Raw genomic sequence first — 27,760 nt, forward strand, 5'->3', positions numbered from 1 at the left:
CAGCCAGAATTAGCAACAAGAAAACATAGAGACTTAGCTTTATTTCCGAAAAATGCCGAAGAAAACATGGTCTGATCCTTTTGCTATGCCACCGGACAGCACCATTTTACAGGAATATTCGTACCCACATTTTTGTTGAAAATGCTCTCAGAATGCACCAAATTCAAAATAATTTTTCAAAATTTTCTGGGGAGGCTCCCCAGACCCCCCGCCGCTGGGTGGTCAAACCCCCCCTTTCAAAATTCCTGGCTACGCTACTGACAAGGACGGTATGCAAAACTGCCAGATTTAAGCTTTCAAAAAAGCTTTCTTAGCCTGAAGATAAAGATTCCCACAATCAATCGTCAGCTCTCCATTATCGATGCTTTTTTAATCTCCCATTTTGTTTGTTTATAGTGACAGTTTCAGCTCATCTTTTCACTTACGGATATCATCCCACTGACGATTTAATGACGTCATCGCACTTATACAACATAGTCGTTCACAGTTGAAAGATTTTGCAAAAACGAAGTGCGTCTGCACGAGAAACAATAAAACTGTCACGTTTTTAGATGGTTGATCTAAAAAGTTAAAACTAGCTCTACACTAAATTGCGTTTTAAAACTGGACGTTGTTGCTACTGCAGTCAGTTTAAAGTATACATCTAATCTATGCTTAGAACAATGTGTTTTTTTGTATAAACATTTTTGGAAACCAGCAGCCAGTTTAACATTTTGCAAAGATATATAGCCCTTATTTGTTTTTAAAATACACAGACATTTTTACAGAAGGCAACTTCTTGGCGCAACCGCACAAGCTCAAAATAGGCTTAAGTTAGTAGAATATCTGTCTGTTCTGAGCATGGTCCTGCAGTAAACATGTCACCCTTCTTATAAAATCTACCTGTACTCATTTAAAAATGACAATAAAGTTGTTAGAAATGGACAAAGTAAAATATTATTGGCAGTAAAATTTGAAAAACACGATTCAATCTTCCTCCATTTTCTTCATTCCGCCGAATACTTCGTCAGGAATAGCTTTCTTTTGAATCACGTCTACAACTGTAAATAAACAAAAGTGTTCAAAGTTCTTCTGAATAGCTTAATCCGAAGGTTAAACACCAAGCAAGCTATGGAACAAAGTGTAAACATAAGATCGCAATTGACACTTCTTAGCCGGCACTGGACTAGAAAGGCTTTTGTGAAAACAGAGTCCTGCTTCGGTGCTTTCATAACACAGCAGAGTTCACAATGGAATATTTGACATGGTTTAATATTGAAAGCTTATTGAATAGAGTCGCCCATCTGAGTCGTTTGTGTGGGTTGGATGTCACACTAGGAAGTTCAGGTGGCTCGTATAAATTAAATAAGGTAGTGCACTCAGTATTGAAAGAACAGGTTTAGGACGACAATGTTATGATCATTATTTGTTTGCATCAGAGAATATGTCCCCATTATTATTGTAACTGTCTCCGCCGCCAGTGTAGCCAAATCGTTTGGCATCCGCTGGCTTCGATCAGTCTTTCAACAAGGTTGATAGGATCTCCATTCTGTTTTGTCCTTTGCGATGTTTTGCAATCGATGGAGATGTGGTGTGCTGAGCAAGGATCCCAGGCCAGCTTTTCTGATGTCAGATCTCAGCAGTTGTAATAAATTGGTACGGTGACGTCCGGTTCGGCCTTGGTACTTTTTGCTGCCAATTATTGCAAATTCAAGGGCTTTCTGAGGAGGTGAGTCCTGGTGAAGTCTCCATACGAACCATACTATGTCCCCATACGAACCAAAAACATAAGACTTCCCAAACAGTACAGTAGTCGTTAGACAAACTGAAGAGCAAAGAATTTCCAAAAACGTAGGGCAATAAACTCTCCATTTCTGCACTGTCACCAGTAAACACAAACACCTTCCAGTTTGGGCAAGTTATTTTTGTTTGAACTCAAATGAATCATATTCATTTTTTTGTTTTCAAACCTGTTCCACTGTCGTCCTCGTCGCTTTCATCATCATCGTCAATATCGATCTCGGCAGGATTCTGAAGTTGATTCACTTCAACATCATCAGGTTTCTTTTCACTTCTGAAAGAAAAAATATTATTTGTCAATACCTTGTATTCCAAGTCAATGCATTATTTATAGTCCTGTAGAATTTTCGGTCAACCTAGAAAAAATTCTTATAAAGACGAATTATATATCGTTGGAAAGATAATTTTATCAGCTTTTCAATGATGGGTTTTGTCATTTTTTTTACCTTGGGGAAAAAAAGTTACGGTCAAAAACGTGCCGGGGGGGTAAAACACTAATTTGCTCAATATTATAATACAATTATATACTAAAATATGTTACCTTTGTAACAGAATACAACACCATAAATTGGAATATTACTATCAACAAAGCAAACTAACAATCGAAAAGCAAAAATATAAAACATAACCTAATTAGGAGGTATTTATCACACGTCTAAGGGAGTAAAAGTTGACCGAGACGGAGATAACAGGATAGATTTCACCGAAATAAAAGGTTTTTCTTTTATAAGCAAGGATATGTAAGCAACACATAAAAGCTATCTAGGACGTAGTGAAGAAGGTTTTAGTTAAAATGCTATTTCATAGGGTGTTTTGTTACAAAAACATTGTGTCCCCCAAGTCCTGGAGTGCCAAAAAGCCCGGTCTTGCTAGGGTTAAACCAGCTGTGAAGATGTAAAAACGACATTTACAGTTTTAAGTTCTAATAAAATGTAAACACATTTCAATCAAAGTGATGCAAACGCATCCATAAAATTTATCTCTTCTCCCAATTCGTCATCAAACACGACTGTAATATTTGTGCATGTCTGATGATAGGCTATACTCTGAGGCCGTGGTGGTATGCAGCTCGTGGTGATTGTGGAAGGAGAGCCGGATTAATGTGAGAACGATTAGACATGACCATTTCCTCGTTCCTCTGTTTAGTGATTTGTGGTAAAGTATATGTAGACAAGTTTAAAAGTTCGAAGAACCATATCCAAGCCCTGCCAACTTGGTATGGAGACATGTCGTCTTCGTAGAAAACATCGGCAACATTTCGCAAACTTGCTTGATTTCAACTTCTCAAATAGACATCTTGCCGAATTTATGAACTGCTGAAGTTGTATAACAGCCACTCCAAAACAAGAACATCTACCTTGGCAATAACATCTCTAACTCTGTAGCACTGTCTTTGCTGGTAGTTTTTCCCTCTTGTAATGTTTGGCAAGAAGATATTAGAATAGTCACGGATGCACGAGATAAGAAAAGGACATCAGTATCGTCGGAGTAGCCTACATAGTTACAGGTGTCCTACCTACCGAATCAAAGCAACTTGAACGATTGTTGTATCTGCAACACTGGGGCACAAATGAACTTTAAAACCATTCAACTCCAGTTGTTTCGTTAAAGCCACCACAAATCTTTGTTTGTATATAGTTTGAAAAAAAGATGTTCCTTTCAGTTTGGCAAGAATTTTGATCATTCAATTCAACAGTTTGAGACGTCGTACCAGAGCGTTTTTGATGGGTGGAATCTCTGGTTGACACCGTGTTGTTCTTTGCTTGATGATGTGCCTATTAAGCCCGCTTTCCGACAAAAGCAGCGTCTGTCACATGATCCCTTGCAGCTACATCGAAAGATTTTCAAGACATCTTCTGGTGCAGTAGCTACATCCGTCATGACTGGAGAAAACATGTCATCTTTCTTCTGCCAACCCCATGACAATGGTTTCAAATCTGAGTTGCTTAAAGTTCTCTAAACTTTCAGCTGGTGATATACTCTGAGGCTGTGATAGTATGCGGCTCGTGGTGATGGTGGAAAAAGAGCCGGATCAACAGGTGAACGATTAGACATGACCATTTCCTTGTACTTCTGTGGTCGTTTCCCATGTGAGTCCACCCCGATAGCTTAATTGGTTAGCCCGTGACTTCGTGAACGAAGAAGCTTCATCAAGCTGCGCTGGTTCGACTCTCGGTGTGTGCGCTTGAGCAACGCATTCTAAGGACTGCTTTCCATTCAGCAGGACCTAATGGATGGAATAATTTCCCGGCAATAACACTTTAACAATCGGAAACTTCACTCTGTCAATCTCGGTAACTGGCCCTGCATCAAAAGCCTCTACAAGTATGCGAAACTATCAGGAATAACCTGTCAAGGCTTTGTCAGTCCGAGGATAAAGATTCAAAACCAACCCTGTAACCATCAAAAACAATAACGTTGGCGCGCAAGTGCTGAAAAAAGCTGATGTACTTTTTGAAGAACTCATGGAACTTCTCATTCTTCTTTCAGTCACAACACCACAACAAGGCACCACCATCAATAATTTTAATGGAGTCAGGTTCTTTTGTCATTTCAACTTTGTGCAAGATGTATGACTTCAGTTTTGATTTTTGCGCACTTCGTAAAATTCCATCTTTGAACAGTGACATTGGGTACGGTGATAACTCGTAAAAGAAGTATCGGTAGTCTGCAATGTCGTTTTCTGGCTTTCTCTCTATGACAAAAACCAATCTCAAAAAGTGTGTTAATGGATCAATGGTGATAGTATCATGATCAATTTTTAGACTGGCATAAAGGCTCTGTCTGTATAGCATTTATTTGCTTATCTTCTTGAAGGAACAATTAGTAAAGGTTTTATCATCAAGTTCAATTTGGATAAACGCCCCTATCTCCTCAAATCGGTCACTGGTCACACTGTTGTTGTTATCAATCAACCCTGAGTCTAGAGCCATAAGCTGAACTCAAACGGATTATGTGAACGAAACCATAGGTTTGTACTTTTTTTTAATTATTATTATCACGTTTGGTTCTTCCAGCAAATGCCTCTTTGTGTTTATCATCAGAATTTGACAATGATGAGACTGTACTGAGTGCATCTGTCACTTCTGCACACCTGTGCATGGTTTTATTCCACACCCTTAATACATTATGCATGGTTTTATTCCACACCCTTAATACGTTATCGGTGGTGTCCCTGCCGATGACTCCGCCTTTTCCTTTTAAAGAATTCATGAGAATCAGTTCAGAATTATGCCCATACAATTGTTTGTTAGAACGCCTGACGGTGTGATTTCCGTACATAAATTGCTGGTAGACATCTGGGGGACTTGTTTCCAACTCTGCAACTGTTTAAAGATACAGGCGACATGTTTTTGCACAATTATTGTGACCTGTGGCAGCAAATAGTTTCAGCATGCTTTTTGACGCAGAAATGTGTAGTAACCAGTTGCTTGAATAAACTCTTCTCTCTGCTTGAATAAACTCCTGCACAACTGAAACGTAATTGACATAGCTCAACCACAGAGCTGATGTACGTGATTCTCGTGTGAACTGCTCCTTGTTATCGGTGAAAAATGCCATCATCTTATGCTCAATGTTATCATTATTATGATCAGAAGGACTGTCTGAGTCATACAATTTCTCCAAGGCACTCTGCTCTCCGGGCGTCAACTCACTCCAAAATTCTTCCAACATAAGGGACAGAATAGCTGTTGCGCATAACAGATGACCTCGAACAGCGCGGAAAACTGCCTTCCCACTAAACATGTGCCCTACCTACAGTTACAGGAGCGTATGCTGTCTCAAGAGCTCTTCTCAAGCCACTTCCTTCCATAAAAGAACCAATTGATCCCAGAAAACTCATAAGCTGGTGAAAGCCGCCCAATCGAACAAATACGCTCATGTTCTTTGGTGATTCTATGTCGTATGCATTTATATGAAGCTGTTGGTCGAAGGTTACACATGCCATTCGGACATTCAGTTTTTGGCACTGTTCAACCACAAACGATAGAAACGAGTGTTAAGCTGTTAAATCTGTGGCGTGTAACCGGTAACATGGTTACAACAGTCGATCACCGGTAACATGGTTACAACAGACTTTGGCTTAGATTGCGATGTTGTTTTCGCACTCATGTATCCAGACCAACTGGGGCGTGACTTCTTGAAGATGTAAGATGCGCTCCAGAGAAGATCAATAAAGCGATTGTGAAGGTCCTCCTGAAAGTAATTATGAAAAACAACTCGGTTTGTGTGGCATTCTGTAATCAAATCATGATTCCAATCCTATACTGACAACGGTGTACATCATCTTCCTTTTTTTTTACATAGCCTACAGTGTTAAACAATGTCATTTTTTCTGTGGATGTTCCAGGTGTTGAATACCGAGCAGGATTTTCAAACCTTGTTCTGCATAGTACATGCTGGTATCTGGCTTCAGCAAACACCTGGTCGTGTGCACTAAGCAGTCGTTTCTGAACAGTTTTAGCAAGTTCATCGTCTCAACTTTGGCATAAAGCAAGTGTTACGTAATATATTCCTGACGATTTTGTCCGCACCTCTTCAAGTTTATTTCGATCAGGGTGCCGTTCATCAAACATACAACTACTGTATATTCACAGTAAAAACACTGCTTTTTAAAGTCGAACGATTGTTGATCTGACCTTGTCGATACTGTCTTGCTACTGGATTGTTCATTGCTTGAGGCTGAACGTTTTTTGGATCTCGCATGGTTTCTCAAGAAATTACGGCATGATGTATGGATGTATGTAATATGACCATTTTCTCTATTTTTCTCCATTGCAACCAGAGTTTCACAATCCATTTCCAAAGCATGACCAATTATAGTGTCCAAAGAGTGTATGGTAGGCTACTATCACTCTCGCAGAAATAAGCTCCAACATGACACAGTGAATCACCAGTCCGATAGACACTTAGCCTAACACAAATTGCTGTTTCTTCTTGACTTGAATCTATCTGCAATGTATCACTCTAACCGTAGTAAGTAAACTATAACATTATAAAGTTATAATGAACAACGACAGCTTTACTGGTGCCCCCCCCCCTCCCGTCATGCTCACTCTTACCCCCTGAAACAGATAAATATTTCTATTTTCATTTATACCTTTTGCATCTATATCCTGCTTTTCTGTTGATAATTTATAAGTTTCTAACCTTTTGTTCACCCATTACAGGAAAGATAAGAAAATAAATATTCTTATGTTAATTTTTTTTCCTAATTTCAATTTTTACCCCTCCGGCACGTTTTTGGTCGTAACTTTTTTTCCCCAAGGTAAAAAAAATGACAAAACCCATCATTGAAAAGCTGATAAAATTATCTTTCCAACGATATATCATACGTCTTTATAAGAATTTTTTCTAGGTTGACCCATTTTTAGACCAAATTCTACAGGACTATTAGTACAAAGTGTATTTTACAAGCTTAATATTACAGTTTACACATGTGTCAATGTGCACTGCACAGCCGAATCAATCAATCAGGCCATTAAAAAAAACAATGCAAAGAATGCACATTGTGATCGAAACTGACACCTGAACACGATGATCCTCGATGCAGCCTATGAGCTTGTTTCGCCAGACTGTGATATCACAAGCAGTGGATAAGAAAAGCAGTGTCGTGGAATAGAAACTAATATCTTACCTGACAAACAAAATGTTTTGTTTCGGTTTCGTTTCTTCCATTTGTGCCCTGGCAGCTGCTTGGCTAGCTTTCTGTTCCAACAACTGCATACCATCGTTTTCATTACCAGGAGCCAAATCAGAGGCAGTACCTAGACAAAGGAAATTGTGGAGCTACTTCAAATGAATTTTTAAACTACAGTATGATCTACCCAACCGGAAAAGAAGTCCTCGGACGTTGATTCAACGTAACAAATTGACTGATTCACTGGCTGGGACACCGGCAAACGGATTTGCATCGATACTAGGAGACGTTCACTTGCTAGGGACCGTTCAAAAACCCCATGAATGGAGCCCATCGAGAAGCGTTTATCCTTCAAACAAAATGCTCTTTGACGTTGCTTAGTTTTAGGTGCAGTGACTTCTAGGGCTCCACGGTAAGCGTTGCGCCTACTATTGAAAGAGCACGTTTTCCGCGCTCAATTTTGAGATCAACTTTGAAAAAAAACACGATAGTTATGTAGGTACTACGACAGTTTATCGAACGACAATTAATCGAACGACGGTTAATCGAAACGACTGTTTATCGAAACGACTGTTCACCGAACGACAATTTATCGAACGACAGTTAATCGAAAACCTAACCCTAATCTTAACCCCTAACCCTAACCCCTGAGTATTACATTGCATAATATGTGCTTCGTCGTTCGATAAACTGTCGTTTCGATGAACTGTCGTTTCCAAAAATTGTCGTTAGATAAACTGTCTTTCGATAAACTGTCGTTCGATGAACTGTCGTTCGATAAATTGTCTTTCGATAAATTGTCGCGTCACGAGTTCTGTAAGATTACAACAATGAAAATGGCAACACTGCAACTCGCATAAGATATTAATCTTTCAATGTTGCAAATACAATCAGATAGACGTTGGATCCACGTGATAAACTGAGCACGCTACCACACATACCTGTGATCGTGCCTGAAGTCGCCAGCATTTGCGCAGACATGAAGTTAACCTTGGTAACAAAAAACACAGTTATTGGTTTTACAACGCAACCTACCAATGTTCTACCAATCCACAAACTCACAAAATGGACACAGAAAGTGGAAAGTTGTTACCAGCTTCGTAAGAACGTTATAAAAACAAAATTAACAAAACGTTAGGAGTGTAATCCAAGAGTTAAACCATGGATTAAAAGTGTTTTTTTCTTATCAATGTAGTTTGTTACTATCAGTATTTATCTGCAGCAGACAAGGTATTTGAATCAAAACCCGAACTACGAAAAGCCATGCAGCAATGCATCGACTACCAGTGCACAAAAATCGCCAACGGACGGTTGAAGTAGTTAACGTTAACGTAGCTTTATGCATTGCTTCTCCTGGTTACGTTAAAATCTTAAAAATCCTTAATCAACAATTTCCTTAATCGAGTGGATTGAAACCGAACGAAGTGAAGCAATCGATGCAATCCAATGAGTACCTGGGTGTTGTAGGTGGCCTGGACACTTCGTTTTATTCTCAACATTTCCCGAACAGTGTCCTCGTTGCCATGCCGCACTTCGAATGCCTTCCACGCATCCCAGAAGTTGGCTGTTGTCTGGAGGGCAAAGTAACGTGTTTTGACGTTGAAAGTACATTATAACTTATATTTGTCATCTGAACCTACTTTGTCGGTTCAACGGTGGAGTAAATCTGATTTTTACAGCTTAAAACAGTAGCTTTGATTGTCACAGCACATACAAATGCTGATGCTTCAGGGTACGGCAGTGTCAACAAAAACTTACTAGCGGCTCAGAAGATAAAGTAAAGTTTTCCTTGACTTGACAAATCAGCCAAAAACAGATTTTAAAATACTACGTAACAAGTCAAGAAATTTTAAGCAGTTTCTGATGAGGCGAAAGGGACACTCAACGGCCGCAAGTTAACTTACTCTCGGGTCGCACATTTGCGAACAATGTCCGTATATAGCTCTCGCTCTGTCGATCTCTCCCAACTTCCTTTCCAGATCGGCAAAACGAAGACAGAAGTCCCTGGCCTGATCATCTTTCAATGCCTCGATCGCTTTCTGTGAAAACAGTAAGAATTTTTAAAAGTATAGTCACTTTTCCTGTTGTTGCAATTCCTTTTGTCAAACAAATTGCATTGAAGGAGTGGAAGGTCAATTGACAGGACCGCAAACATAAATGCCACAGGACTTGGGTAGTAAATGATTGTGCATACGAAAGCATGATCTTCCGTATGATGCCATTGCGCATGCGCTTCAAGCCGATTCTGGTTTTGATACTTTTTCGACTCTCACCTCGTATATCGGCCTTGTGTGCGTCACGCCATATATTTCGGCAGCTCTCCGTATATATATGTTGTACATTTCGTGTCTGCAAATATACAATTATGCATTGGTAAGAAAAAATCCTCTTGGCAAAAGTTGAAAAAAAAACTTCACTTATAATCGTATCTATGAGTGGAACATATATATAGCTTCAGTAAGAAGTGGAGCAGACAAAGTTAGAGTTGACTTTTACCTTCTTCTTCCTCGTAGGTGATATAATTAAGTACAATTTTGGTAAAGAGGTGACTTTCTTCAACCATTGACAGATAAAACCAAGCAACCACACGGCATTTAACATAATACATTAAACTGAACATAAACTATAAACTACGAACGTTTTCGGCCATACACATGTTAGCCCTTTTCAAGTAACGAAAAATAACTGATTTTAGATCTACATTGAAAATAAATAACTGATCTATAACATCGATAACATGTGTAATTGTGTATGGCCGAAAACGTTCGTAGTTTATAGTTTATGTTCAGTTTAATGTATTATGTTAAATGCCGTGTGGTTGCTTGGTTTTATCTGCATTTAATTAAATGAAGCATAGAGTGCACATTGCAATTATTTATCAGAGAAACAGGACTTGAAACTTGATATATGAAACCAACAATCTTTAAGTCCACTTTGTTCTCAAAAATTCACTAATGTCTAACAAAGCTAAGAAAACTAAACGTAACGCTGATTTGGCCAAAAACACTTATCAATGGACTACCATTTCGTTATCAACCATCAAAGAACCATGAGGCAATAAGCTGATGAACAGAGCAAGCACAACAAAGTAGGTTACTTTTGTTCGGTTGGCACAGCTGCTGCTGCTCTATCGTAGACCGCCATGGCGTGCCGGGACAAGCCGTGTTCTTCTTCCAGTTTAGCGTACAACAAAAACAAATCTGGAAAAAAGCGTTAATACGACGTGAAAGATGAGAAGTATGACGTCCACTTCGGGCAAGTAGGACATTCAATGCTATGCAAATCAGAAAAAAATCAGAATAAGTTTGAACCCCTGGGAGAACAGCAAAAGTGTTTTTTCAATACCTGTGATTATTTCAGAAAGTTGGAAATTTCAGCAGCAACAGCCACAAGTACAAGGGTATCAGTGGTTGGACAATTGAACATATAACAGAGACAGAGGAACAACTTAAGTAAGTTTTATGAGTTTAAAAACTTGCTGCTAAGTACCAAACGATTTAACTCTATACGAGACACAAGCTGTATGAACTCGACATAAATTTAACTTTTAAATGCTTGAAATGGAATACAAGACTGTACTTAGTACTAGCTATACTAGAATACCCACTATATATTATACTGTAAATCAGTCCAAGTTCGAATACTTTTATGGTGAGTGATAGTCAAAAACTGAACAGCGAGCTACAAGTAAATTGACTTACTCTTCGCAAACTTTTCAGGACACCCTTCCAGTGCTTGTTCGAATAGATCACGTGCGCGTTCAAGCTTTTTCCCGCCATATCTCTCGATGAACTTGGTCAAGTAGGTGTTCCATATGTCGTACACGTTTGGCCACTTGAACATGGCCACACCTCGTTCATAAGCCTTGATAATGTGAATGATTTGTGAACATGAGTTTATTTTCATGTGGACTTTTGTTGGCACAAATTTGCCTTTGAAGCTGTGCAATGCAGTAGATATATATTCAAAGAGCAAACGGATCAGGCCATTTTTACAACACCAATCGATAAATTGCTGTTTCAACGCGGCATGCATGTGTAGCACAGCTTGCACGTGGAACTGGCAGTTTAGGAGAGTTTAGGAGAGTTGCCTCATTCCTTCAATAAACCTTAAACTACATTTATAATATCTATGGTTAATTGCAGTCTGCTAACCTAGCGTAAAATCAGTCGTTTTTTTTTTACATCGATATAACATTTGCAGACGTTTATTTAACGTAAAAAACGATTGATTTTCTGGCCGGGAGGTCTAACACAAGTAATATGCAGAAAATGTACAATGAACAATAAAACAACGTTGTAGATGAATAGCTGGGTTGTGTGAGAACACATTTGCTTCGTACTTTAAACGCGTCTTCAAAGTAGTTGTTTTCTTCAAGAAACATTCCGTAGTTGATTATAATTTGTGGGGTGCAGATTCGTAGATCAAGTATTCTGTCGTAAACTGCCTTGCAGGTCTAAAAAAGAAAGTAAAGCTACTCAACCCTTTGCATATTGCAAGCGTTAGTCCACTTCATCAACATATTAGTTTACAATATCTTCTTCGCCTTATGTCTTGGAAAGTGTGGATACATTTATTATTACAACAGTATGACATCTGGCGTCAAAGAAGCGACCACACCAGCACTAAGCTAAAGACATATCACATGTTTGAACCGTATTTCACGCACGTATATATTTTGTTAATGAGAATTACTTGTTATGATCTGAACACTACGGAACTTTAATGGACTTTGGGTAGAAAATGTACCTTAAAGTTTCCAAAACTCTCTTCCAAATCGGCGTACATGGACCAGAGCTTGAGCGAACGATACACCCGGTTCTGTACGGGCTCTGTGTTGTCAAAATAGCCGGCTCTCTTCGTGGGAAGCGCGGTCGCTTTCTTTAGCAAGTTCAAAGCAGCGTCGTAGTTCTCGTGCCTGTTCAAACCACAATGTTACTAGAAGCAAGAGCAAAGTGGAGTGCACACTTCGTCGCAAAGTCAAAGCCGAAATCTTATTTCTGATCCTTCGGCATTGCGTTCGCTGTTTGAAACGTCCTATATCAATTCAAGCTTGACAAACGTAACCGAAAATGCGTTAAAGGTGTTAGGCATTCAGTAAGTGATAAGTTCAAGACAATTTGCAAGAAATGCATGATAGATGTAGACGACATATGCAGTGCTGTAAAGCAAGGTTCGGCAATAGAATACCTGATTTCCATTTCGGCAAACTCGCACCACACGGAAGCAAGGTCATCAACAGCTTTGTACTGGACTAGAGTCGCCTTTGTGAAGATTGTGCGCGCCTAAAACCAAAGTGCTCATGGTTCGTTATAACTAGCAAGATCTATGTTTCTCATTCCGAAGCGAACAATTTGCCTTGATTTGAACACAAAGCTACTGTTTCTAAATCTAAGCTTTATAATCGATCAAATAAAAGCGCAAAACATAACTTTCAGTTACTGCCTGCAGCAACCAAACTGTGTACTTTTTGCATTGCTTCAATGTTTGCAGACGTTAAAAATGGGCACAGCAAAAATGCCGCTTTAAATATCAGTTTCAATAGATAACGCTTTTTTTAAGCGTTGAACGGATCGGATGTTCATCAAATGCTTTGTGTACTCACGTCATCAATTTGATCATTATCTTCGTAAAACTTTGCAAATGCAACCCAAAGGTGGTGGGGCTTCCCCACTGCTTTCATGACGTCAACAGTCTGAATCCCTTCCGTGAATGTGTTGATGATTTCTTTCGGTTGGTCTGGTGTGGAGAAAACGCAACATTGTTATCTATCGTGAAGAAAGGGGCGTTCTTCCCGGCTATCAGCACAAGGCTGAGCACTCACTAGTACAGCGAGCAACTGCGATTCGCCAACCATAACGGTGTAGCTTCCACGCTAGCCATTCAGACTTTCCAATCAACAATATGTTTCTCGGCAGCCGATTTGTAGCAAGAATTGACAGCGATAGACACGTGTTTCGCCCATGAGGCTGGGCTCATCAGTATCGCACCGTATTCTGCCACAAATTTATTCGACCACCGCTTTACCAGTCAGTTTAACTCTTATCTTTGTGGAAACAAAGAAAGAGCCAACAAAACCAGCAGGCGCCAGGGCAGAGGACATTGTGAAGAAAGGGGCGTTCTTCCCGGCTATCAGCACAAGGCTGAGCACTCACTAGTACAGCGAGCACGTGTCTATCGCTGTCAATTCTTGCTACAAATCGGCTGCCGAGAAACATATTGCTATCTATCGTTTGTTTCGAGAAGCACCAATCGTCTAATAGGAAGGGAACTGTATTAGGTGATTCTGATACGTTTCATTGCCAACCTGACAGACTGACAGTGGGTATAATTTACGGAAAGACTGGAAAGATGGATGAAAGCGAAGCATGGTACTGTCTGTGTTATAACAACTCGTATATCCCAGTCAGCCTTTTTAACATTGATTCAACGTCTGTATTCTACAAGACTACTATAGTTTTTTTTTTTAATTGTCATAAAACAACAAAACTTGTGGTGGAATTATAGTCAGACCTTTATACAATTCCACTCTCTTCAGCCATTCGTGTACGTTGTGGGGATTTTGACGGAGTAGAACGCTGTTGAGCAGAAGTGGTCGCCTGTCCATCAAATGTTCGAAACGAGCCAATCGCAGCTCGATGTCGATGTCGTCTGCGCATACGTCACTGGTTTTGTTTAATGTTCCAGATTTGTCGAAAAACTTGTTTTGTTAAACTATGGCTAAACGAACCACAGCAATAACCCCAGCAAGCAAAATCTGTCTTTTTTTGCATTGATTCAATGTCTTTTGTCAACCGCAAACACGCCAATTACCAGAACGCAAAAAAGCAATGTTTCACAATTATTTTTATCTATTTCCTTGTTTTTTTACACTGTTCAAATCTCGTGCCATTGTTCAGATATTTTGTAACTTCTTGAGCAGCTTTTGCTACTTCTCAAAAACGCTTGGTGGATTTTCTCAAGTGCAAACTGCTATTTTAAAATTTCGAAATGTGATACAAAAAAAAATGTTTGTAAAATTTAAAAAAGTCGTTATTTTGTAGTAAACAATGAAATAAATCACATAAACCAATATCATACTTTAAAAGTCCTCGCAAGATTACAATAGTAATAAAAGAAATCTCTCACCGTCATCAGTATGGTCCACATCTTCATCATCCATCTCCTCCATCTTGCTGGAGATAACCGACTCTTCAAACTGAGCGTAGGCGTCAAAGATCTGCGTGAAATCTCTCAATGTTGTAACAGTCTCGATTGCTTCCTCGTAGATGTCACGTGACTGGAAGAGAAACAAACATAAATTTTCAATTGTCGTAAAATTTTTCATGCAATTTTTAGACATGCGCAAACGTCAACTTTCGTCGCCATTTGTAACGTTAATGACACAATAGTTTTAAGGTGACCTTTTCAAAAATAATAAAGAAACAATGGACTTATCCAACAATTATACCGGTCAATTGCTAGGAGCAGAACAGGTGAAGTAGAAACGGTGTGGTTTTTCTTTTTACATTTACTCATTATTAAACTTAACAAATATTTAGCAAATCATCATTAGATTAGTGTACCCTGTCAAAGAGACCACTCCGGGTATAATAATCCGCCAGCGAACACCAGAGCTGACCAAGTTGATCTGTAAACCTCTTCAAGCCGCCCCTGATGATGGCTTCCACGTTGAGGGAATGGACTTTGTCAGGATTTTTTGATATCAACGAGCATAGTTCATGCCACAACGCATGCTTCGAACGGTTTCTCTGGAGAATAGCAAAACTTCAATTTCAAGAGCAACACAGTTTCAATATTTTAGTTTGTTCGTCTACTAAGTTTCCCATATTGGAGTCCATAACAAATGCTTTAGTTTGCCTGTGAAATCATTTGTTTTAAAGTTTAAACAGGAGGTTCTTAACCAGGGGTACGAAACTTGTTCCCGGGGATAGGGAATCGGGAATGAGTGAATAGTATGAATACTGAATACTTAGTTATTGGGATTAGATGACCAACAGGGGAAGACGTTAAGAACTACTGGTCTAAACCTCTAATCATCAGCCAACGCGACGTCAACATCACAACGTAATAGGAATGGTCCTTTATTCTACCGATAGCATGGCGGCGCACACGTGCGAATGGGAAAGAAGCTCACTGACCTTTGACACAAATTTATCATCATTTACGATACTAGCCAGTTTCACGCAAGCCTCATCCAGACGGTCGATCGAGATCAGGTAATCAATGTAATCTTCTGCATCCTCCGGGAGAAGCTGCGGACACATGTAAAAGAATCGTAAATGGACATTGATTTTGAGAGTTTACATAATATCTTTTTTGTGAGGCCAAAATTTAAGCTCTAAAGCAGGATTTTCAAAGTCAACAATATATTTTAAGATATACGGGATGAGAAGGTCATAAGCTTTTCTGTTCTTAAAGATTACACGCCAACATCATGCCAAAATGGGAACGTAGAAACTGTAGATGTCTCGTTGCCATCTCGGCTATTAATTTTGCATTACTCACTTTTAACATTCTTCTGAAGACTCGAACTGCGGTTTCATGAACGGGATACCGCTTAACGAAGTTTATGTACAGCGGCCATATCCTGTGGTGCTGGGTGATAGGAAGGGCTCGCAAGGCTCTGTCGAAGGTTCGACGGGTACGGGTTAATTTCCTTTGTTCAACAAGCAACTTGCAGTAGTCTATCCAAATTCTCGGCATCTGTTAAAACAAAAATTATATGTTGACTAAATATACTACAAGTTGCACACGCAAAAGAGAAGCAATATACCAAATTTTTGCAGTAAGCTTGATGGCTTAAAGGGCTTGCCAATAACTGGATGTGGTGTACTAAAAGCTTTACCGCAGATACTTTAAAAATGGAGATGGTCAATGAGCGTATACGGAGGTAAGGTTCTCACTGACCAGGACTAAGGCATAGCCTAGCTGACAGAAGAGAGGCCAGGACGCAAAAAAAAAGAGAAAAAGTTTAAGGTATAGTCTCTAAACAGCAAGCTTAATAGCTATAGCTAGCTTTACATTTACACGGTCAATCCAATGGATGTGAAATAAACGAAATCAACATCAGATTAACGTAACAACAACAAAAACGCGTTTTGGAATAAGTGTACTGTACATTATCCCAACACAAAAGCTCATGTTGCAAAACCGATGCAAGGTCTCACCTTGTGCATAAAAACCAAGGCGCGTTCGTGTGCGTTGTTCACATCCTCGTACATGGGGTTGTTGATGCATAATCCCTTCAGTTGCTTCCTTCGGAGCTTCAGGTAGTTGTACCAGAGTTTGTAGCTACCTGGTAGTTCTTTAAGGGCCCGCTCATAAATCATGTTAACCTGCCAAGACAATTGTAATCGTTTGATTTTTTTTAAACATTTATTTCGTAAAAACATCACTTTAACAAGTGAAGTTTGGATGTTTATCGCAATTCTGTGTGCTTAAAATGTGATGCTGCTAAATGTACAAGTAACATCAAAGCACATGAATTTTAAAAAGACTGCTTCAATGCCGAAACGAAATACTTTTCAGGAAATTAAAATTAACTGATAGGAAAAATTGCCTTTTTTTTGTTAGGATAACTTAGTACACAAAATTGTGCAAAAATACATGCCTATCGTTGCACCGTTTCCTTTTTTCAACGTTAATTAAACGTCATTAGCAAAACAAAACCCAAAGTGTTTCTCGGCAGCCGATTTGTAGCAAGAATTGACAGCGATAGACACCGCTGTACTAGTGAGTGCTCAGCCTTGTGCTGATAGCCGGGAAGAACGCCCCCCTTCTTCACAAAACCCAAAGCTTGATTTTTAAAAGAATTAGAAGTAGCACATCATCACATGTTTTACTCAAATAAAAATAAGATATAATGTCTTACTGTTGCAGTCCGTGTGACCTTAGAAACAAAATATTATAAAGAGGAATTGACACATATGCAGTGTACGACTGTATGTGCTGTTTATCCGATTTATCAAATATATAAGCTTCGTAGTTTCAAATGATTAAATTATAATTCAAACTATGAAAAACCTATCACCTGTTTGGCAGGGGCACTATCTTTGTGCTCGACATATCGAAGCCAGCATTTCACTGAGTATGTGTTGCGAAGGATCTCTTCTTCATATGCCAAGTCATCCTCTTCCTGGATGACAGTCACAACACGTGGTAAAGAATGAAGATAATAACAGCAAAACAGGCACTCAAATGCATAAGATTATGAAATTATCAAATGTAATTGCTCATGAATCAGGTAGCCCTATGGAAAATGGGATCATTTTCTTTGGGCTACAGTACCAAGTTTCATGCTACTGAGTACATAAATTCTTTGGTGTTGAGTAAACGTGGTGTTTGCCAAGATTCAGTTTTAGCTGGCAATCAAGAATTTGTGTGGCTGATTCCAAAACAAGTATATACATGAAAAATCACTTAAAATAATGAACTTTTAAATTATGCAACTTATTTTGTTCAAACTCAAACCTATTGCTGATCTTCTTGTCATAACGAATATCTTGGGCATAGTTTCAGTAGAACAAGTTAGTTTAAAGAATCATGTCAGAACATCATCCACAAAATGTACTGAAAAATCTATCTCAAATGCATACAGTGTAAAACGACTTACAATAATGATCTGTTGCTCCGGCATTTCCTCTCTATGACACTAAAATTAGTTATAAATGTATCGCACAATTGAACAGAAGCTACAAAAATAAAACTAACAAAGATTATACCACAAATTTATTTTCATATATCAGTTCAGTAATGTAGGGCTAAACGCCTGTTTAGTCAAAAAGCGTTTATGCAAAAATGCCATACTACTGATTATCCAGTAGCCGTTGAACAACAAAATAGTCATAGCAAAAATAAACAACTGTGAAAATCAATGGTTTAACTTGAGCAGGGCCAAAAGTTGCCTTAAACATTTAATCTCAATATTGAATGTGCAGTAAATGTGACAAAGTAACTTTGCATTAAGTACTTTCATAATTTTCAGCTCTTTCATGATTTTCCTTAAAATTTCAGCTCATTTTAGTACTTGCAAGAACAAAAAAATGACAAAACAGTTACAAATACCAAAAATCGTTGTAACATGAAAGATTCAACATGTTTTTCAAAGGTAGTTGCAATTGCAAGATATGTTTCAATTTCAACCAACGAGCTGTAATAAGCGTTCAAACGGTTTAGAAGTTTGTACAACCCTATGTTTTATTTTTCATTCAATGTATCACATACAGTACATCATTAAACATGAGCAAAGAATATACTTCAAAGTAAACTCAAATAGTATAACAACCTAGCTTTTATAAAAAAAAACTAGCATTACTTCAAAAAACTACAATGTTACTGAAATAAACTGAAGTCTACAAGATAGAAACGCAAGTGATCAAGCATCTTCAGAATAAAACTGATAAATTTTTATAAGGTTTTTAATTTTTTCCCCTTAAGGGGGACACCTCTAATGAAATCATAATATTTGCTGATGGCTGAGAAGCTTGCCTCAGATAAGCTAACTATTGTGGGAAGCCCCACATACCATATATTTCTGAAAAGAGCATGAAAGGACGTATGTTAATAATGCAAGTCTCGTGAAATAAAAGTTTAATTTGATGCAATGAGCTTCCTTCAAACACAGACAATATTTCAATAATTATTTTTTGACATGCTAATACAAAATGCTGTTTCTCACTACCAGCACCATATAGCAACAAGAAATGTTATGAAGTGCTAGATCTACCTTATATGCAAATACCTATGAGAGCTTTTTTTTCTAAAATGTCACTTCCCTAAAAAAAACAAATTTTTTGAAAGTTACGGTACTTGTGTGGGAAAATATTTATACACATTTTTTTCAATGAAATGGTCAAGAAATAAAATTTAAAAAAAAGTTCTCATAGGTTGAATGGTTGATGCAATACCATTGTACCAGCATGCATTCCAATTTTTAGCCGATTCGGACAAGAAATTTAAACAAATGAGTTAACATTTACTGTAAAAAAATGTCATTTTGAGTAAAACGCGTTTAAAGTTATGGTTTGCAAATACAAGGCAAATCGTGCATTTTCAGCTAAGGCTATTGTTATTGTTACTACTGCCTTTAAAACATTACGATACAGGAAATTTGTAACTGCTGAAGCATGATCAAAACAACAGCTACAAATACCACAAATATGTAAATCCAGAAAAGACTTTTCTGTTGCTACTATCAGTATATTTTCAGCACATCATATCATCGTTCTGGGGAGCAGGTCTTTTAGGCGCTGACAATTAGGCGCTGGTCTAATAGGCGCACACACTGTGGCATCTGGATATTTAGGTGCGAAGCACTGTGGCGCCCGGTCATTTAGGTGCTATTCCTAGTAAAGTCTGTAGATTGTAACAGCTTGGCAGCTTGCCAGAAAATTATATCATGGCTTCCGTGAGTGAAGCTGCTTAAACCGGCAATGCTTTTCACATAAAATGTTATATTGAACAGAAAAATATATTGTTGTTTTATTGATTTATTATTGTTTTATTGGTTGTTAGTCCAGGTTTGCGTTGGTGAAAGCTTTATTAATAAATTATTCAAGCTTCCGAACATTATTGGAAGTAATCCTACGGAAGTATTCCTACGTCGTAAATCATGGCAGATCCATAGTCTTTGCCTGTCTTTTTTTGGCTACGGTAATAATATAATATTTTGTGTGAAAATCATTGCCGGTTCAAGCAGCTTCACCCATATATTTTTCTGTTTAATATAATATTTTGTGTGAAAACCCATTGCCGGTTTAAGCAGCTTCACTCACGGAAGCCATGACATACTTTTCTGTTCAATTTAACATTTTGTGTAAAAAAGCATTGCCGGTTTAAGCAACTTCACTCACTGAAGCCATGACCAACAACGCACACGCATTAACAAAACAACATATTTTTTGTTCAATATAATATTTTGTGTGAAAAGCATTGCCCTACGCCCCTACCTGCCAAGCTGATACAATCTGCAGACTTTACTAGGAATAGCACCTAAATGACCGGGCGCCACAGTGCTCCGCACCTAAATATCCAGACGCCACAGTGTGCGCGCCTATTAGACCAGCGCCTAACTGTCAGCGCCTAATAGACGTGGACCCTCGTTCTGGCACATTTTAGACTTTTGGATTGCGTGGTAGCTCCACTAGTTCTAAAATTTAACAGGGAAACAATTGGAATTGTGAAGAAAATTCCATATATTCAGAATCTTGATGAAATTTTCTATCTTTTCAGTGCAAAATATAATTTTCTTCAAAAAAAATTTTTTTCATTAGAGGTGTTCCCTTAAAAATTAAACTGTTACTAATTATATGACATGCTTGAAAAATATTAATTAAAATATGCTTTTTGATGCTTTTTTGCTTTTATTGATCATAGCGGAAAAATATCGGTTATAGTCCAATCGAAGTGTCAGTTGAGAAATATGTGGATTGCATTGATTTGAGCATACACCAGTCAACACCTGAAAAAATACAAAAGTCTTCTTTGAAAATTGGTCCCAAATATCTTCTACCTGGCTGTGGATATCTTGTTTAGACAAAAGTAATGAAGATGTCACAACCATGTCACAGAACTGCTGACAAAGATCAAGAATCTCTACCAAGCTGCTACACACTGTGTTAGACATGACAAAGCACTGCGACATCAAAGAGTTAAGAAAATTCTCATGAGCAAGAGTGATAGATTCAAAGTCTCTAAGGGCTTCGTTGGTGGTACGAATTTTGTTGAGCATGTTGGTGAAGTGGGACTCTAATACATCCGCTTGAAGATAGTACTGTAAATTATCAACAAAAAACTGCATCTGACTTCTGCACTGCAACTGCAATTGTTCAGCTTGGTTGATGTCAAAGTTGTGGCCATTTTTTGTAACACCAGAAGATTCATTCTCCAAATCCATTGACTGACGTTTTCTCATTTGCATTGTCCAAATATGCTGCAAAGCTGCTTGCGTCCGTCTAACACGAAGCAAGAACCTGAAGAGATGATTATATCTTTCCAAAACATTAGGTTTGAAAATTGTGTGCAGAGGCCATTTGACTTCGACTGCCATGCCTAGACGTGCCCATCCGTCATCAACTGTGTAAATGTCAGCAAAAGGACTAAATTTGTTGCCTTCTCCATACGAACTGACAGTGAGATGAAAAAGTTGAAATGGAATTTCATCTTCAGATTGTATTTTTGCAGCTGATCTCAAAAATGCTTGTTGAACATCATGTTGAGTAACTCTTGAAGGGGGACTTTTCAGAAGCTGTGCAGCTTCATCTATAAACACAAGAAACAATTCTCCTCGTCCTAACAAAAAAAAATCTTTAAGCATGTTTAGGTATGAGACAAGTTGAGCTTGTTCAACACAAAGTTCCCACAGTTTTCTAGCAACAGCACCTCTGATTTTATCAATGCACATCTCAAAGTCTTCAACAATAAATTCTTTTGCTTGTTGCAGTGATTTAAGATCATCCAAGAACTGAATTTCTTTTTCATGCAAAATTCCTTCTAGTTTTAAATGTGAATCTGAAGAATCAATCTTTGAAAGTTGAGATAAATTTTCTTTCTTGTTGTTGCTATTGTGTTTATTTGATTCAAATAGATGTAAAGATGTTCCAATGAAACAAATAACATGAGCAATGCGAGGTGGGATGTAACATGGCAAATTGTTAAGAGAAACTTCAAAATCATCCATTTGTTTACCTTGAGAATTTGAAAATTGGAAATCTTTCTCTGAAGATTTAGAATTCTGAAAGTCTTCTTTACACTTGGAACTAATATAAAACTCACCATGACGATCAATAAGCAAACCATGCAAAATCCACCCGGATAATTGCTTGTACATTACCAAATGGCAATGCTGCATAATCTTCAGCATTGCTTCTTTTACCAAAATATTTCCTGAACGTGAAGCACGAAATAAGACATCCAAAATCTGACAACCATGGCTCTTACGGAGCTTTATTGTGGCAATGACATCATAAATAGCATTGAATAAAATATGAAACTTCTCAGTTTCAAATTCAATATGTAACAGTGACAAGTGTGGATCCGCTAAAATGTCTTTTTCTAGTTTCAACAAGCATTGCCGATACTCTGACAAAACGCTATCTAAACCAAGACAGAAAGCCTTAAGATAACAGCCTTGTTTAAGGCCATCAGTGCTTGTACTGGATGTGGTGTTGGGAGCATATAATGTTGAAGTATGAGCTTGCATGAACTTTTGAAAAAACATAAATCTTGACGCCAAATCAAGCAAACGATTTAAAGCAGTTTCTTCATTGGGGGATATGTGTGGTAATCCTGGGACGACTTCAATTTTTCCAACAGCCAACTCCTTAAAGATACTTCCAGGATGACCAAATAAAGCAAGCAAAAGATCGTGCAACATAGTTCTGAAAAACAAACTTAACCTGATTCAATCTGCAAATTATAAAGCAAAATCCCAAAGAAAGATTTGGATGAAGGGCCTGTTAAACAGCTTTTACGATATGTAATACAAATAGGTAAATGCTGACCTAAAAAAACGTGATTTCTATATATTTGTACCAATGAACCATCTGATACAACATTTTTAGCAGTAAATGACCAATGAATAAAAATTTATTTTAGATTAGTCCTTGAAACATTAGAGCTTGGAAATATCCAACATTTTGCAAATAAAACTAAGCGACTCAAATTTGAAAGCATGATTTCATTTAGACCAGGGGTTTTCAACCTTTTTTCATTTAGCAAACCCCTCAGAGAAATCAACGTAGCCTCGCGACCCCTCCATAAAACTATATTGATGAAGCACATTGATGAAGCACAAAAGCACATTGATGCAAAATTTAACCAAATTTGATTCATGCCGACATCCAGGTATGTCTTTTGCTGTTTCGATGTAAACTTTTGAAACCAAAAACGTCCATTTGCGATGTTATTACGGCTTTTATTACATTTACGGCTTTTATAACATTATTACATTATTTAATTTTCTCTGATTGTTATTTCCATTTCTTAACAAGCTTGTCAATGCGTGGAACAGTTGCTCAAAGAACTTTTAAACAAAATAGTCGACACTAAATTTTTTCAATGCCATTGAAAACGATAGTGAGAAATCTATATTTTACATAGGATTCTAAATATTTTGCTCTTTTGCCATAGCATGGTTGCTGGTTAACTTTAGTCTGCACAAAGCAATAGTCTGTATAGAGATGGGCAATTCAGAATACCGAATCCAGAAGGATTCGGATCCTAAACTATCCGAATCCAAAACGGTAATAAAACCGGGTAATAAGATTCGGTTTTAAAGATATACATTTAAGTCTTGTGGAAGCTGTCAGCTTGAGACAGTGAACTGAAAAAAAAGTGTGGCTTACTCTCTTTTTTCTTTGCACTGACACCATCCGCAGTTCCGCACTTTCAAAAACATTGTGCGCGCACGCCGCACGGCGCATGCAACCCTACGTCACTTGCTCGCATGAGCAATCAAAGAAATTAACCGCGCAATTTTCTTCACGTTTTGTACACATGCACAATCGTGCAATGCTTTTTTTCAATCCACGTGCGTATGCGACTCTGCGATAGTTTGACTGGTAGGCGTAACAACATTGAGCAGATACCACTGCTAAAAGAATTAACTCTGAAATATCTCAGCATACCTGCCACATCAGCATCTTCCGAGCGGTGCTTTTCCACTGCGGGCTTGACGTCAAGCGCTCCCGCTCAGCGTTGCCAGATGGGGAAATATCAAACTAAAAAATTCTGGTGAAATTTAGAGGTCTTTATTGCCAAGCTTTTTGACTTTGGAACCAGACAACTTTTTGGTGAAATTTTTCCCACTCAATTGTTTTCAAGAAAGTTTTTTCAATTTTTTTAAACTTTTAAGCAAATAATCCCTGCTCGTATAGAAAACGTTTTGCAAGAGGTTTGCTTATGCGTGATGGCAGTGTCTTATGTCTTAAAAACTATTTGTATTTTAGGCGAAATTGCTTTATTTAGGGTGTTTTAAATATCTGGTGAAATTTTAGTAACTTTTTGGTGCTAAGCGGCTTCCATCATTTGGCAACACTGCTCCCGTTTGGCTGGCAGTCAGGGTGGCCAGATTGGCCTTTTTAAGGCCAAATTTCTCGAATTTGGTCTTTTTTAAAGTCTGTTGGCCTTAGAAATTATACGTTTGGCCTTTTTCTAGATTTGGCCTTAAATTTGGCCTTTTTCTAGATTTAGCCTTAAATTTAGCTTTTTTTAAAATTTACTCTTCAAAATGCATAATAATCAATATTTCTCATATATCGTAACCTTACCAGATGAAACCATATTCCCCATTGTTCAATACATACATGTTCTATGCTTGTTTAATAGTCGTATTGTGACGCCGGCGCCGAGTCAGACTGCGCTCACCCGCTAAGGCAGCCAGCAGTGCCAGATGTCACCATTGTAGCGGATTAAAACTCATCCGCTACAGTCCTTTTATACTTGCTACCTTTTGGGCTAATTTCAGAATTTTTTTTGCTGCAATTTATTAAAATTTGGTACAATTCATAAAATATCGATAAATATGAATGTTATAGATATTATTTTGGAATTATAATGTCAACGCTCAAAAGTAGGTAGCCTATACAGAAACGTAACGTGTTCACGTTTCGATCGATCGATCGGTAGTCTAATACAGTGGTTCTCAACCGCCGGTCGCGGACCGGTGCCGGTCAGTGTAATTATTTTGCCGGTCCGCAGAAGATTTTACTTTCTGTAGAGCTTATTTTAATGTGAAGTCATTAGCATATTGTAAAATTGTTATTGCACTGTGAAATATGCACAGCTGTAAAACTGACATATCTCCACGTAAAATTGTTTGATAATAAAGGTGAACTTTTTGATGGCCTAATTCTATGCCGTTGATAATGTTTTTGTGACCAATTGTGCGTAGTTTTCAAAAAGTTTTGAAACACAGAAATACATAATCAAAAGGGAAGATTTTGTCCTTGATTTTGAAAAATTTTAAAGTCGTTGGAGACGAAAATTTGGAATTAAATAAATTTGAAGTTCCGGGATAGTCAAGCCTGCAATGGAAATTTGCCAAAACCGGAGTTTGAGAAAGCAAAGATCTTGTTTTTCAAAGACTATGCGGAAAATTGAGCTTCGGAATAGAATGAAGACAAGCCGATTTGCTGTGGAAAATGCTGGTAAAATGGAGTGGTGAAAAAAGTAAAAAAGAGGTGCTGAGCATTGTGAGTCAACACTTGAAAGAGTTGGCTAACAATTTTGACGATCATTTTGCGTAACATGAAGAATGAAGATCCTCGACATGGAAACTTTTGGATAAAGAATCCATGCATCGATGAATGATGTCAACACATGCGACCTTGATCTTCATGAAAAAGAAAGTCTGATTGAATTACAATATGTTGTGCTTCTACTTTGCAGTCAAGATTTGAAAAACATCATTGTAACTCTTTTGGATATCTCTTGCAAACGAATTCGTGCCATCGAATTGATGGTAATTGTTTCAACTACGACAATTCTTTTTCATCTCTAGCATTATTAACAAAGCAAAGAAATCGCCTGGATGCCTAAACAGAGCTACGTGTTTTAGAAACTTCTTTGATATCTTGTCTTCCTCACATAGGCTACTGGCAGCGTACCAGTAGGAAATTTTTCCACTGACATTGATTTTGTATGCAAATGGATTGACATTTTTCTGTTTGAGTTGATTTGATTGCCGTTTTATTCCAATTTTTGTCCTGAATACAAATCATATGCTAAAACCTTGCATTATGGTGCGCAACGACAACTTTGGTTAACAAAACGTTACAAATATTCATTCTATTCACTACAATCTTTGGTTGCCGGTCCGCGAACATTTTTTTTAAATTTTGCCGGTCCCCCACTGTTAAAAGGTTGAGAACCACTGGTCTAACACAACCGCCGGCTTGCCAGCCGAGTGCTGTGTAATGTGCAAGCAAGGTGCATAAATTGCCAAAGCTAAGCAACATTTCTACACATGAAAAAAACCAAGAAACACCTAAATAAAATACCAAACTCCTCTTAAAGTTCTCTCACTAAATTTGTCCATGAAGTCACTGATTCGGAAAAAATAGCAGAAATGGATCTTAGTTTAATCATAGCGTGCTCAATTGATCACATTGGTGAATTTGGTGAATCCAAAAGGTGAATCCGAATCATTGAACAATTGATCAATTGATCACATTGATCAATTGATCAATTGATCACATCCTGAACATTGGTGAATCCAAAAGAATTCGTTCTCACCTGTTGGACCAAAAAATGTGTTGCAAAAACTTCAAGTGCAGCCCAAATATGATTGAATTGCACAACAGTGAGAATTTGTATATTTCATCAGAAAATGAATAAACCAACTATTCAGAAGAAATTCTTCAATAATCCAATAAAATATAAGTAAATTTGTTAAATATATGTAACTATGTATATTTCGTTATTTTTAATATAAACAGGTAAATATCCATTTAGCCTTTTTATCTAATATTTTCCTTGTTTTGGCTTTTTTTTGTATTATTTTGCAGTGAAAACTTTTCATAGTCTGGCAACAGTGATTACAATGCTTATTTTATCTTGTTTGAGTTTGGCTTATTTTTGGCCTTTTTTCTACCTATTTGGCCTTAAGTTGGCCTTTTTTCTTGGTGAGTTTGGCCTTTTTTGCAAATCTCAGTCTGGCAACCCTGCTGGCAGTCATTCAAAATGCCTTAATGTGTTGCATTGCAACAAACATTTACTTTGATTGTGTAGCTTTTGTGTCTGAAATTGTTTACTTTTTGCGTTGCTGGAGCCTGGAAGTTAATAGGATTTGGTATTCTGGATTCGATTCTGGATTCGGTTTAGTATTCCGGAATAATTCTGGAATAGTGAATTATTCTGAATGTCCCATCCCTAAGTCTGTACAAGAACTGGGTGAAAAACATAAAATGCTTTCCTATTGTTAAAGCTTTGCAACGTCTGAAAGCTTAGAGTAACCACAGGTCGAGGAATGATCGATCAATCAATGCAAAAAACATAGTTTTGAAAAAAATATTCAGTTGGGCTTTTCCGCTCAACCAAGCACCAATGGGGAATGGCTTCTTCCTCCTCCTGTGAATGTAGTGCCGAGGAACATACCGCAGACCACATCATCAATGACTGTACGGCTGTCTTTAAATGTAGCAAACCTCGCAAACGTAGCAAACCTCGCAAACCTAGCAAACCTCGCAAACCACAAGGTTGCCAGATGGTATTTTTTTTAATTTTTTTTGTTTTTTATTTCTTGGCGTTTTATTTATCGGGTGCATTTTTTTTTAAAACCCTTTTGATTATGTTATTTGTTTAGTGTTGATGTCTTATTTTTATCAGTAAAAAGATATC

At 37.8% G+C, this 27,760-nt stretch overlaps 2 protein-coding genes across 2 annotated transcripts; both read right to left on the reverse strand.

Moving 5' to 3' along the window:
* Positions 1-872: 872 nt before the first annotated feature.
* LOC145785103 (pre-mRNA-splicing factor SYF1-like) lies at positions 873-24,078 on the reverse strand. Its single transcript, XM_082596805.1, has 22 exons — positions 24,049-24,078; positions 18,036-18,074; positions 17,454-17,558; positions 16,591-16,758; positions 15,929-16,126; positions 15,562-15,675; positions 14,986-15,171; positions 14,549-14,699; positions 13,934-14,071; positions 13,026-13,159; positions 12,611-12,705; positions 12,170-12,338; positions 11,763-11,876; positions 11,122-11,284; positions 10,518-10,620; positions 9,694-9,769; positions 9,325-9,459; positions 8,875-8,991; positions 8,362-8,410; positions 7,418-7,547; positions 1,950-2,053; positions 873-1,040 (listed from the first exon to the last, which is right to left on the reverse strand). The coding sequence occupies exons 1-22, from the start codon at positions 24,061-24,063 to the stop codon at positions 967-969; spliced, it is 2,577 nt and encodes an 858-aa protein (XP_082452931.1). The 5' UTR covers positions 24,064-24,078; the 3' UTR covers positions 873-966.
* On the reverse strand, positions 20,545-22,796 carry LOC145785789 (gamma-tubulin complex component 4-like). Its single transcript, XM_082597500.1, has one exon. It carries the CDS (start codon positions 22,794-22,796, stop codon positions 20,754-20,756), a length of 2,043 nt encoding a protein of 680 aa, XP_082453626.1. The 3' UTR covers positions 20,545-20,753.
* Positions 24,079-27,760: the final 3,682 nt, after the last annotated feature.

The sequence above is a fragment of the Aplidium turbinatum genome, chromosome 16 (assembly GCF_918807975.1).
Source record: "Aplidium turbinatum chromosome 16, kaAplTurb1.1, whole genome shotgun sequence".
Taxonomy (NCBI): Eukaryota; Metazoa; Chordata; class Ascidiacea; order Aplousobranchia; family Polyclinidae; genus Aplidium; species Aplidium turbinatum.

Excerpts from the sequence above, each read along its gene's own strand:
- LOC145785789 (XM_082597500.1), bottom strand. The coding sequence starts at position 22,796 with ATGTTGCACGATCTTTTGCTTGCTTTATTTGGTCATCCTGGAAGTATC.
- LOC145785103 (XM_082596805.1), bottom strand. Across the intron at positions 15,172-15,561 it reads ATGATAAATTTGTGTCAAAG|AGAAACCGTTCGAAGCATGC; the intron begins GTCAGTGAGCTT and ends GCTATTCTCCAG. Across the intron at positions 8,992-9,324 it reads CGCAAATGTGCGACCCGAGA|ACAACAGCCAACTTCTGGGA; the intron begins GTAAGTTAACTT and ends TTTGCCCTCCAG.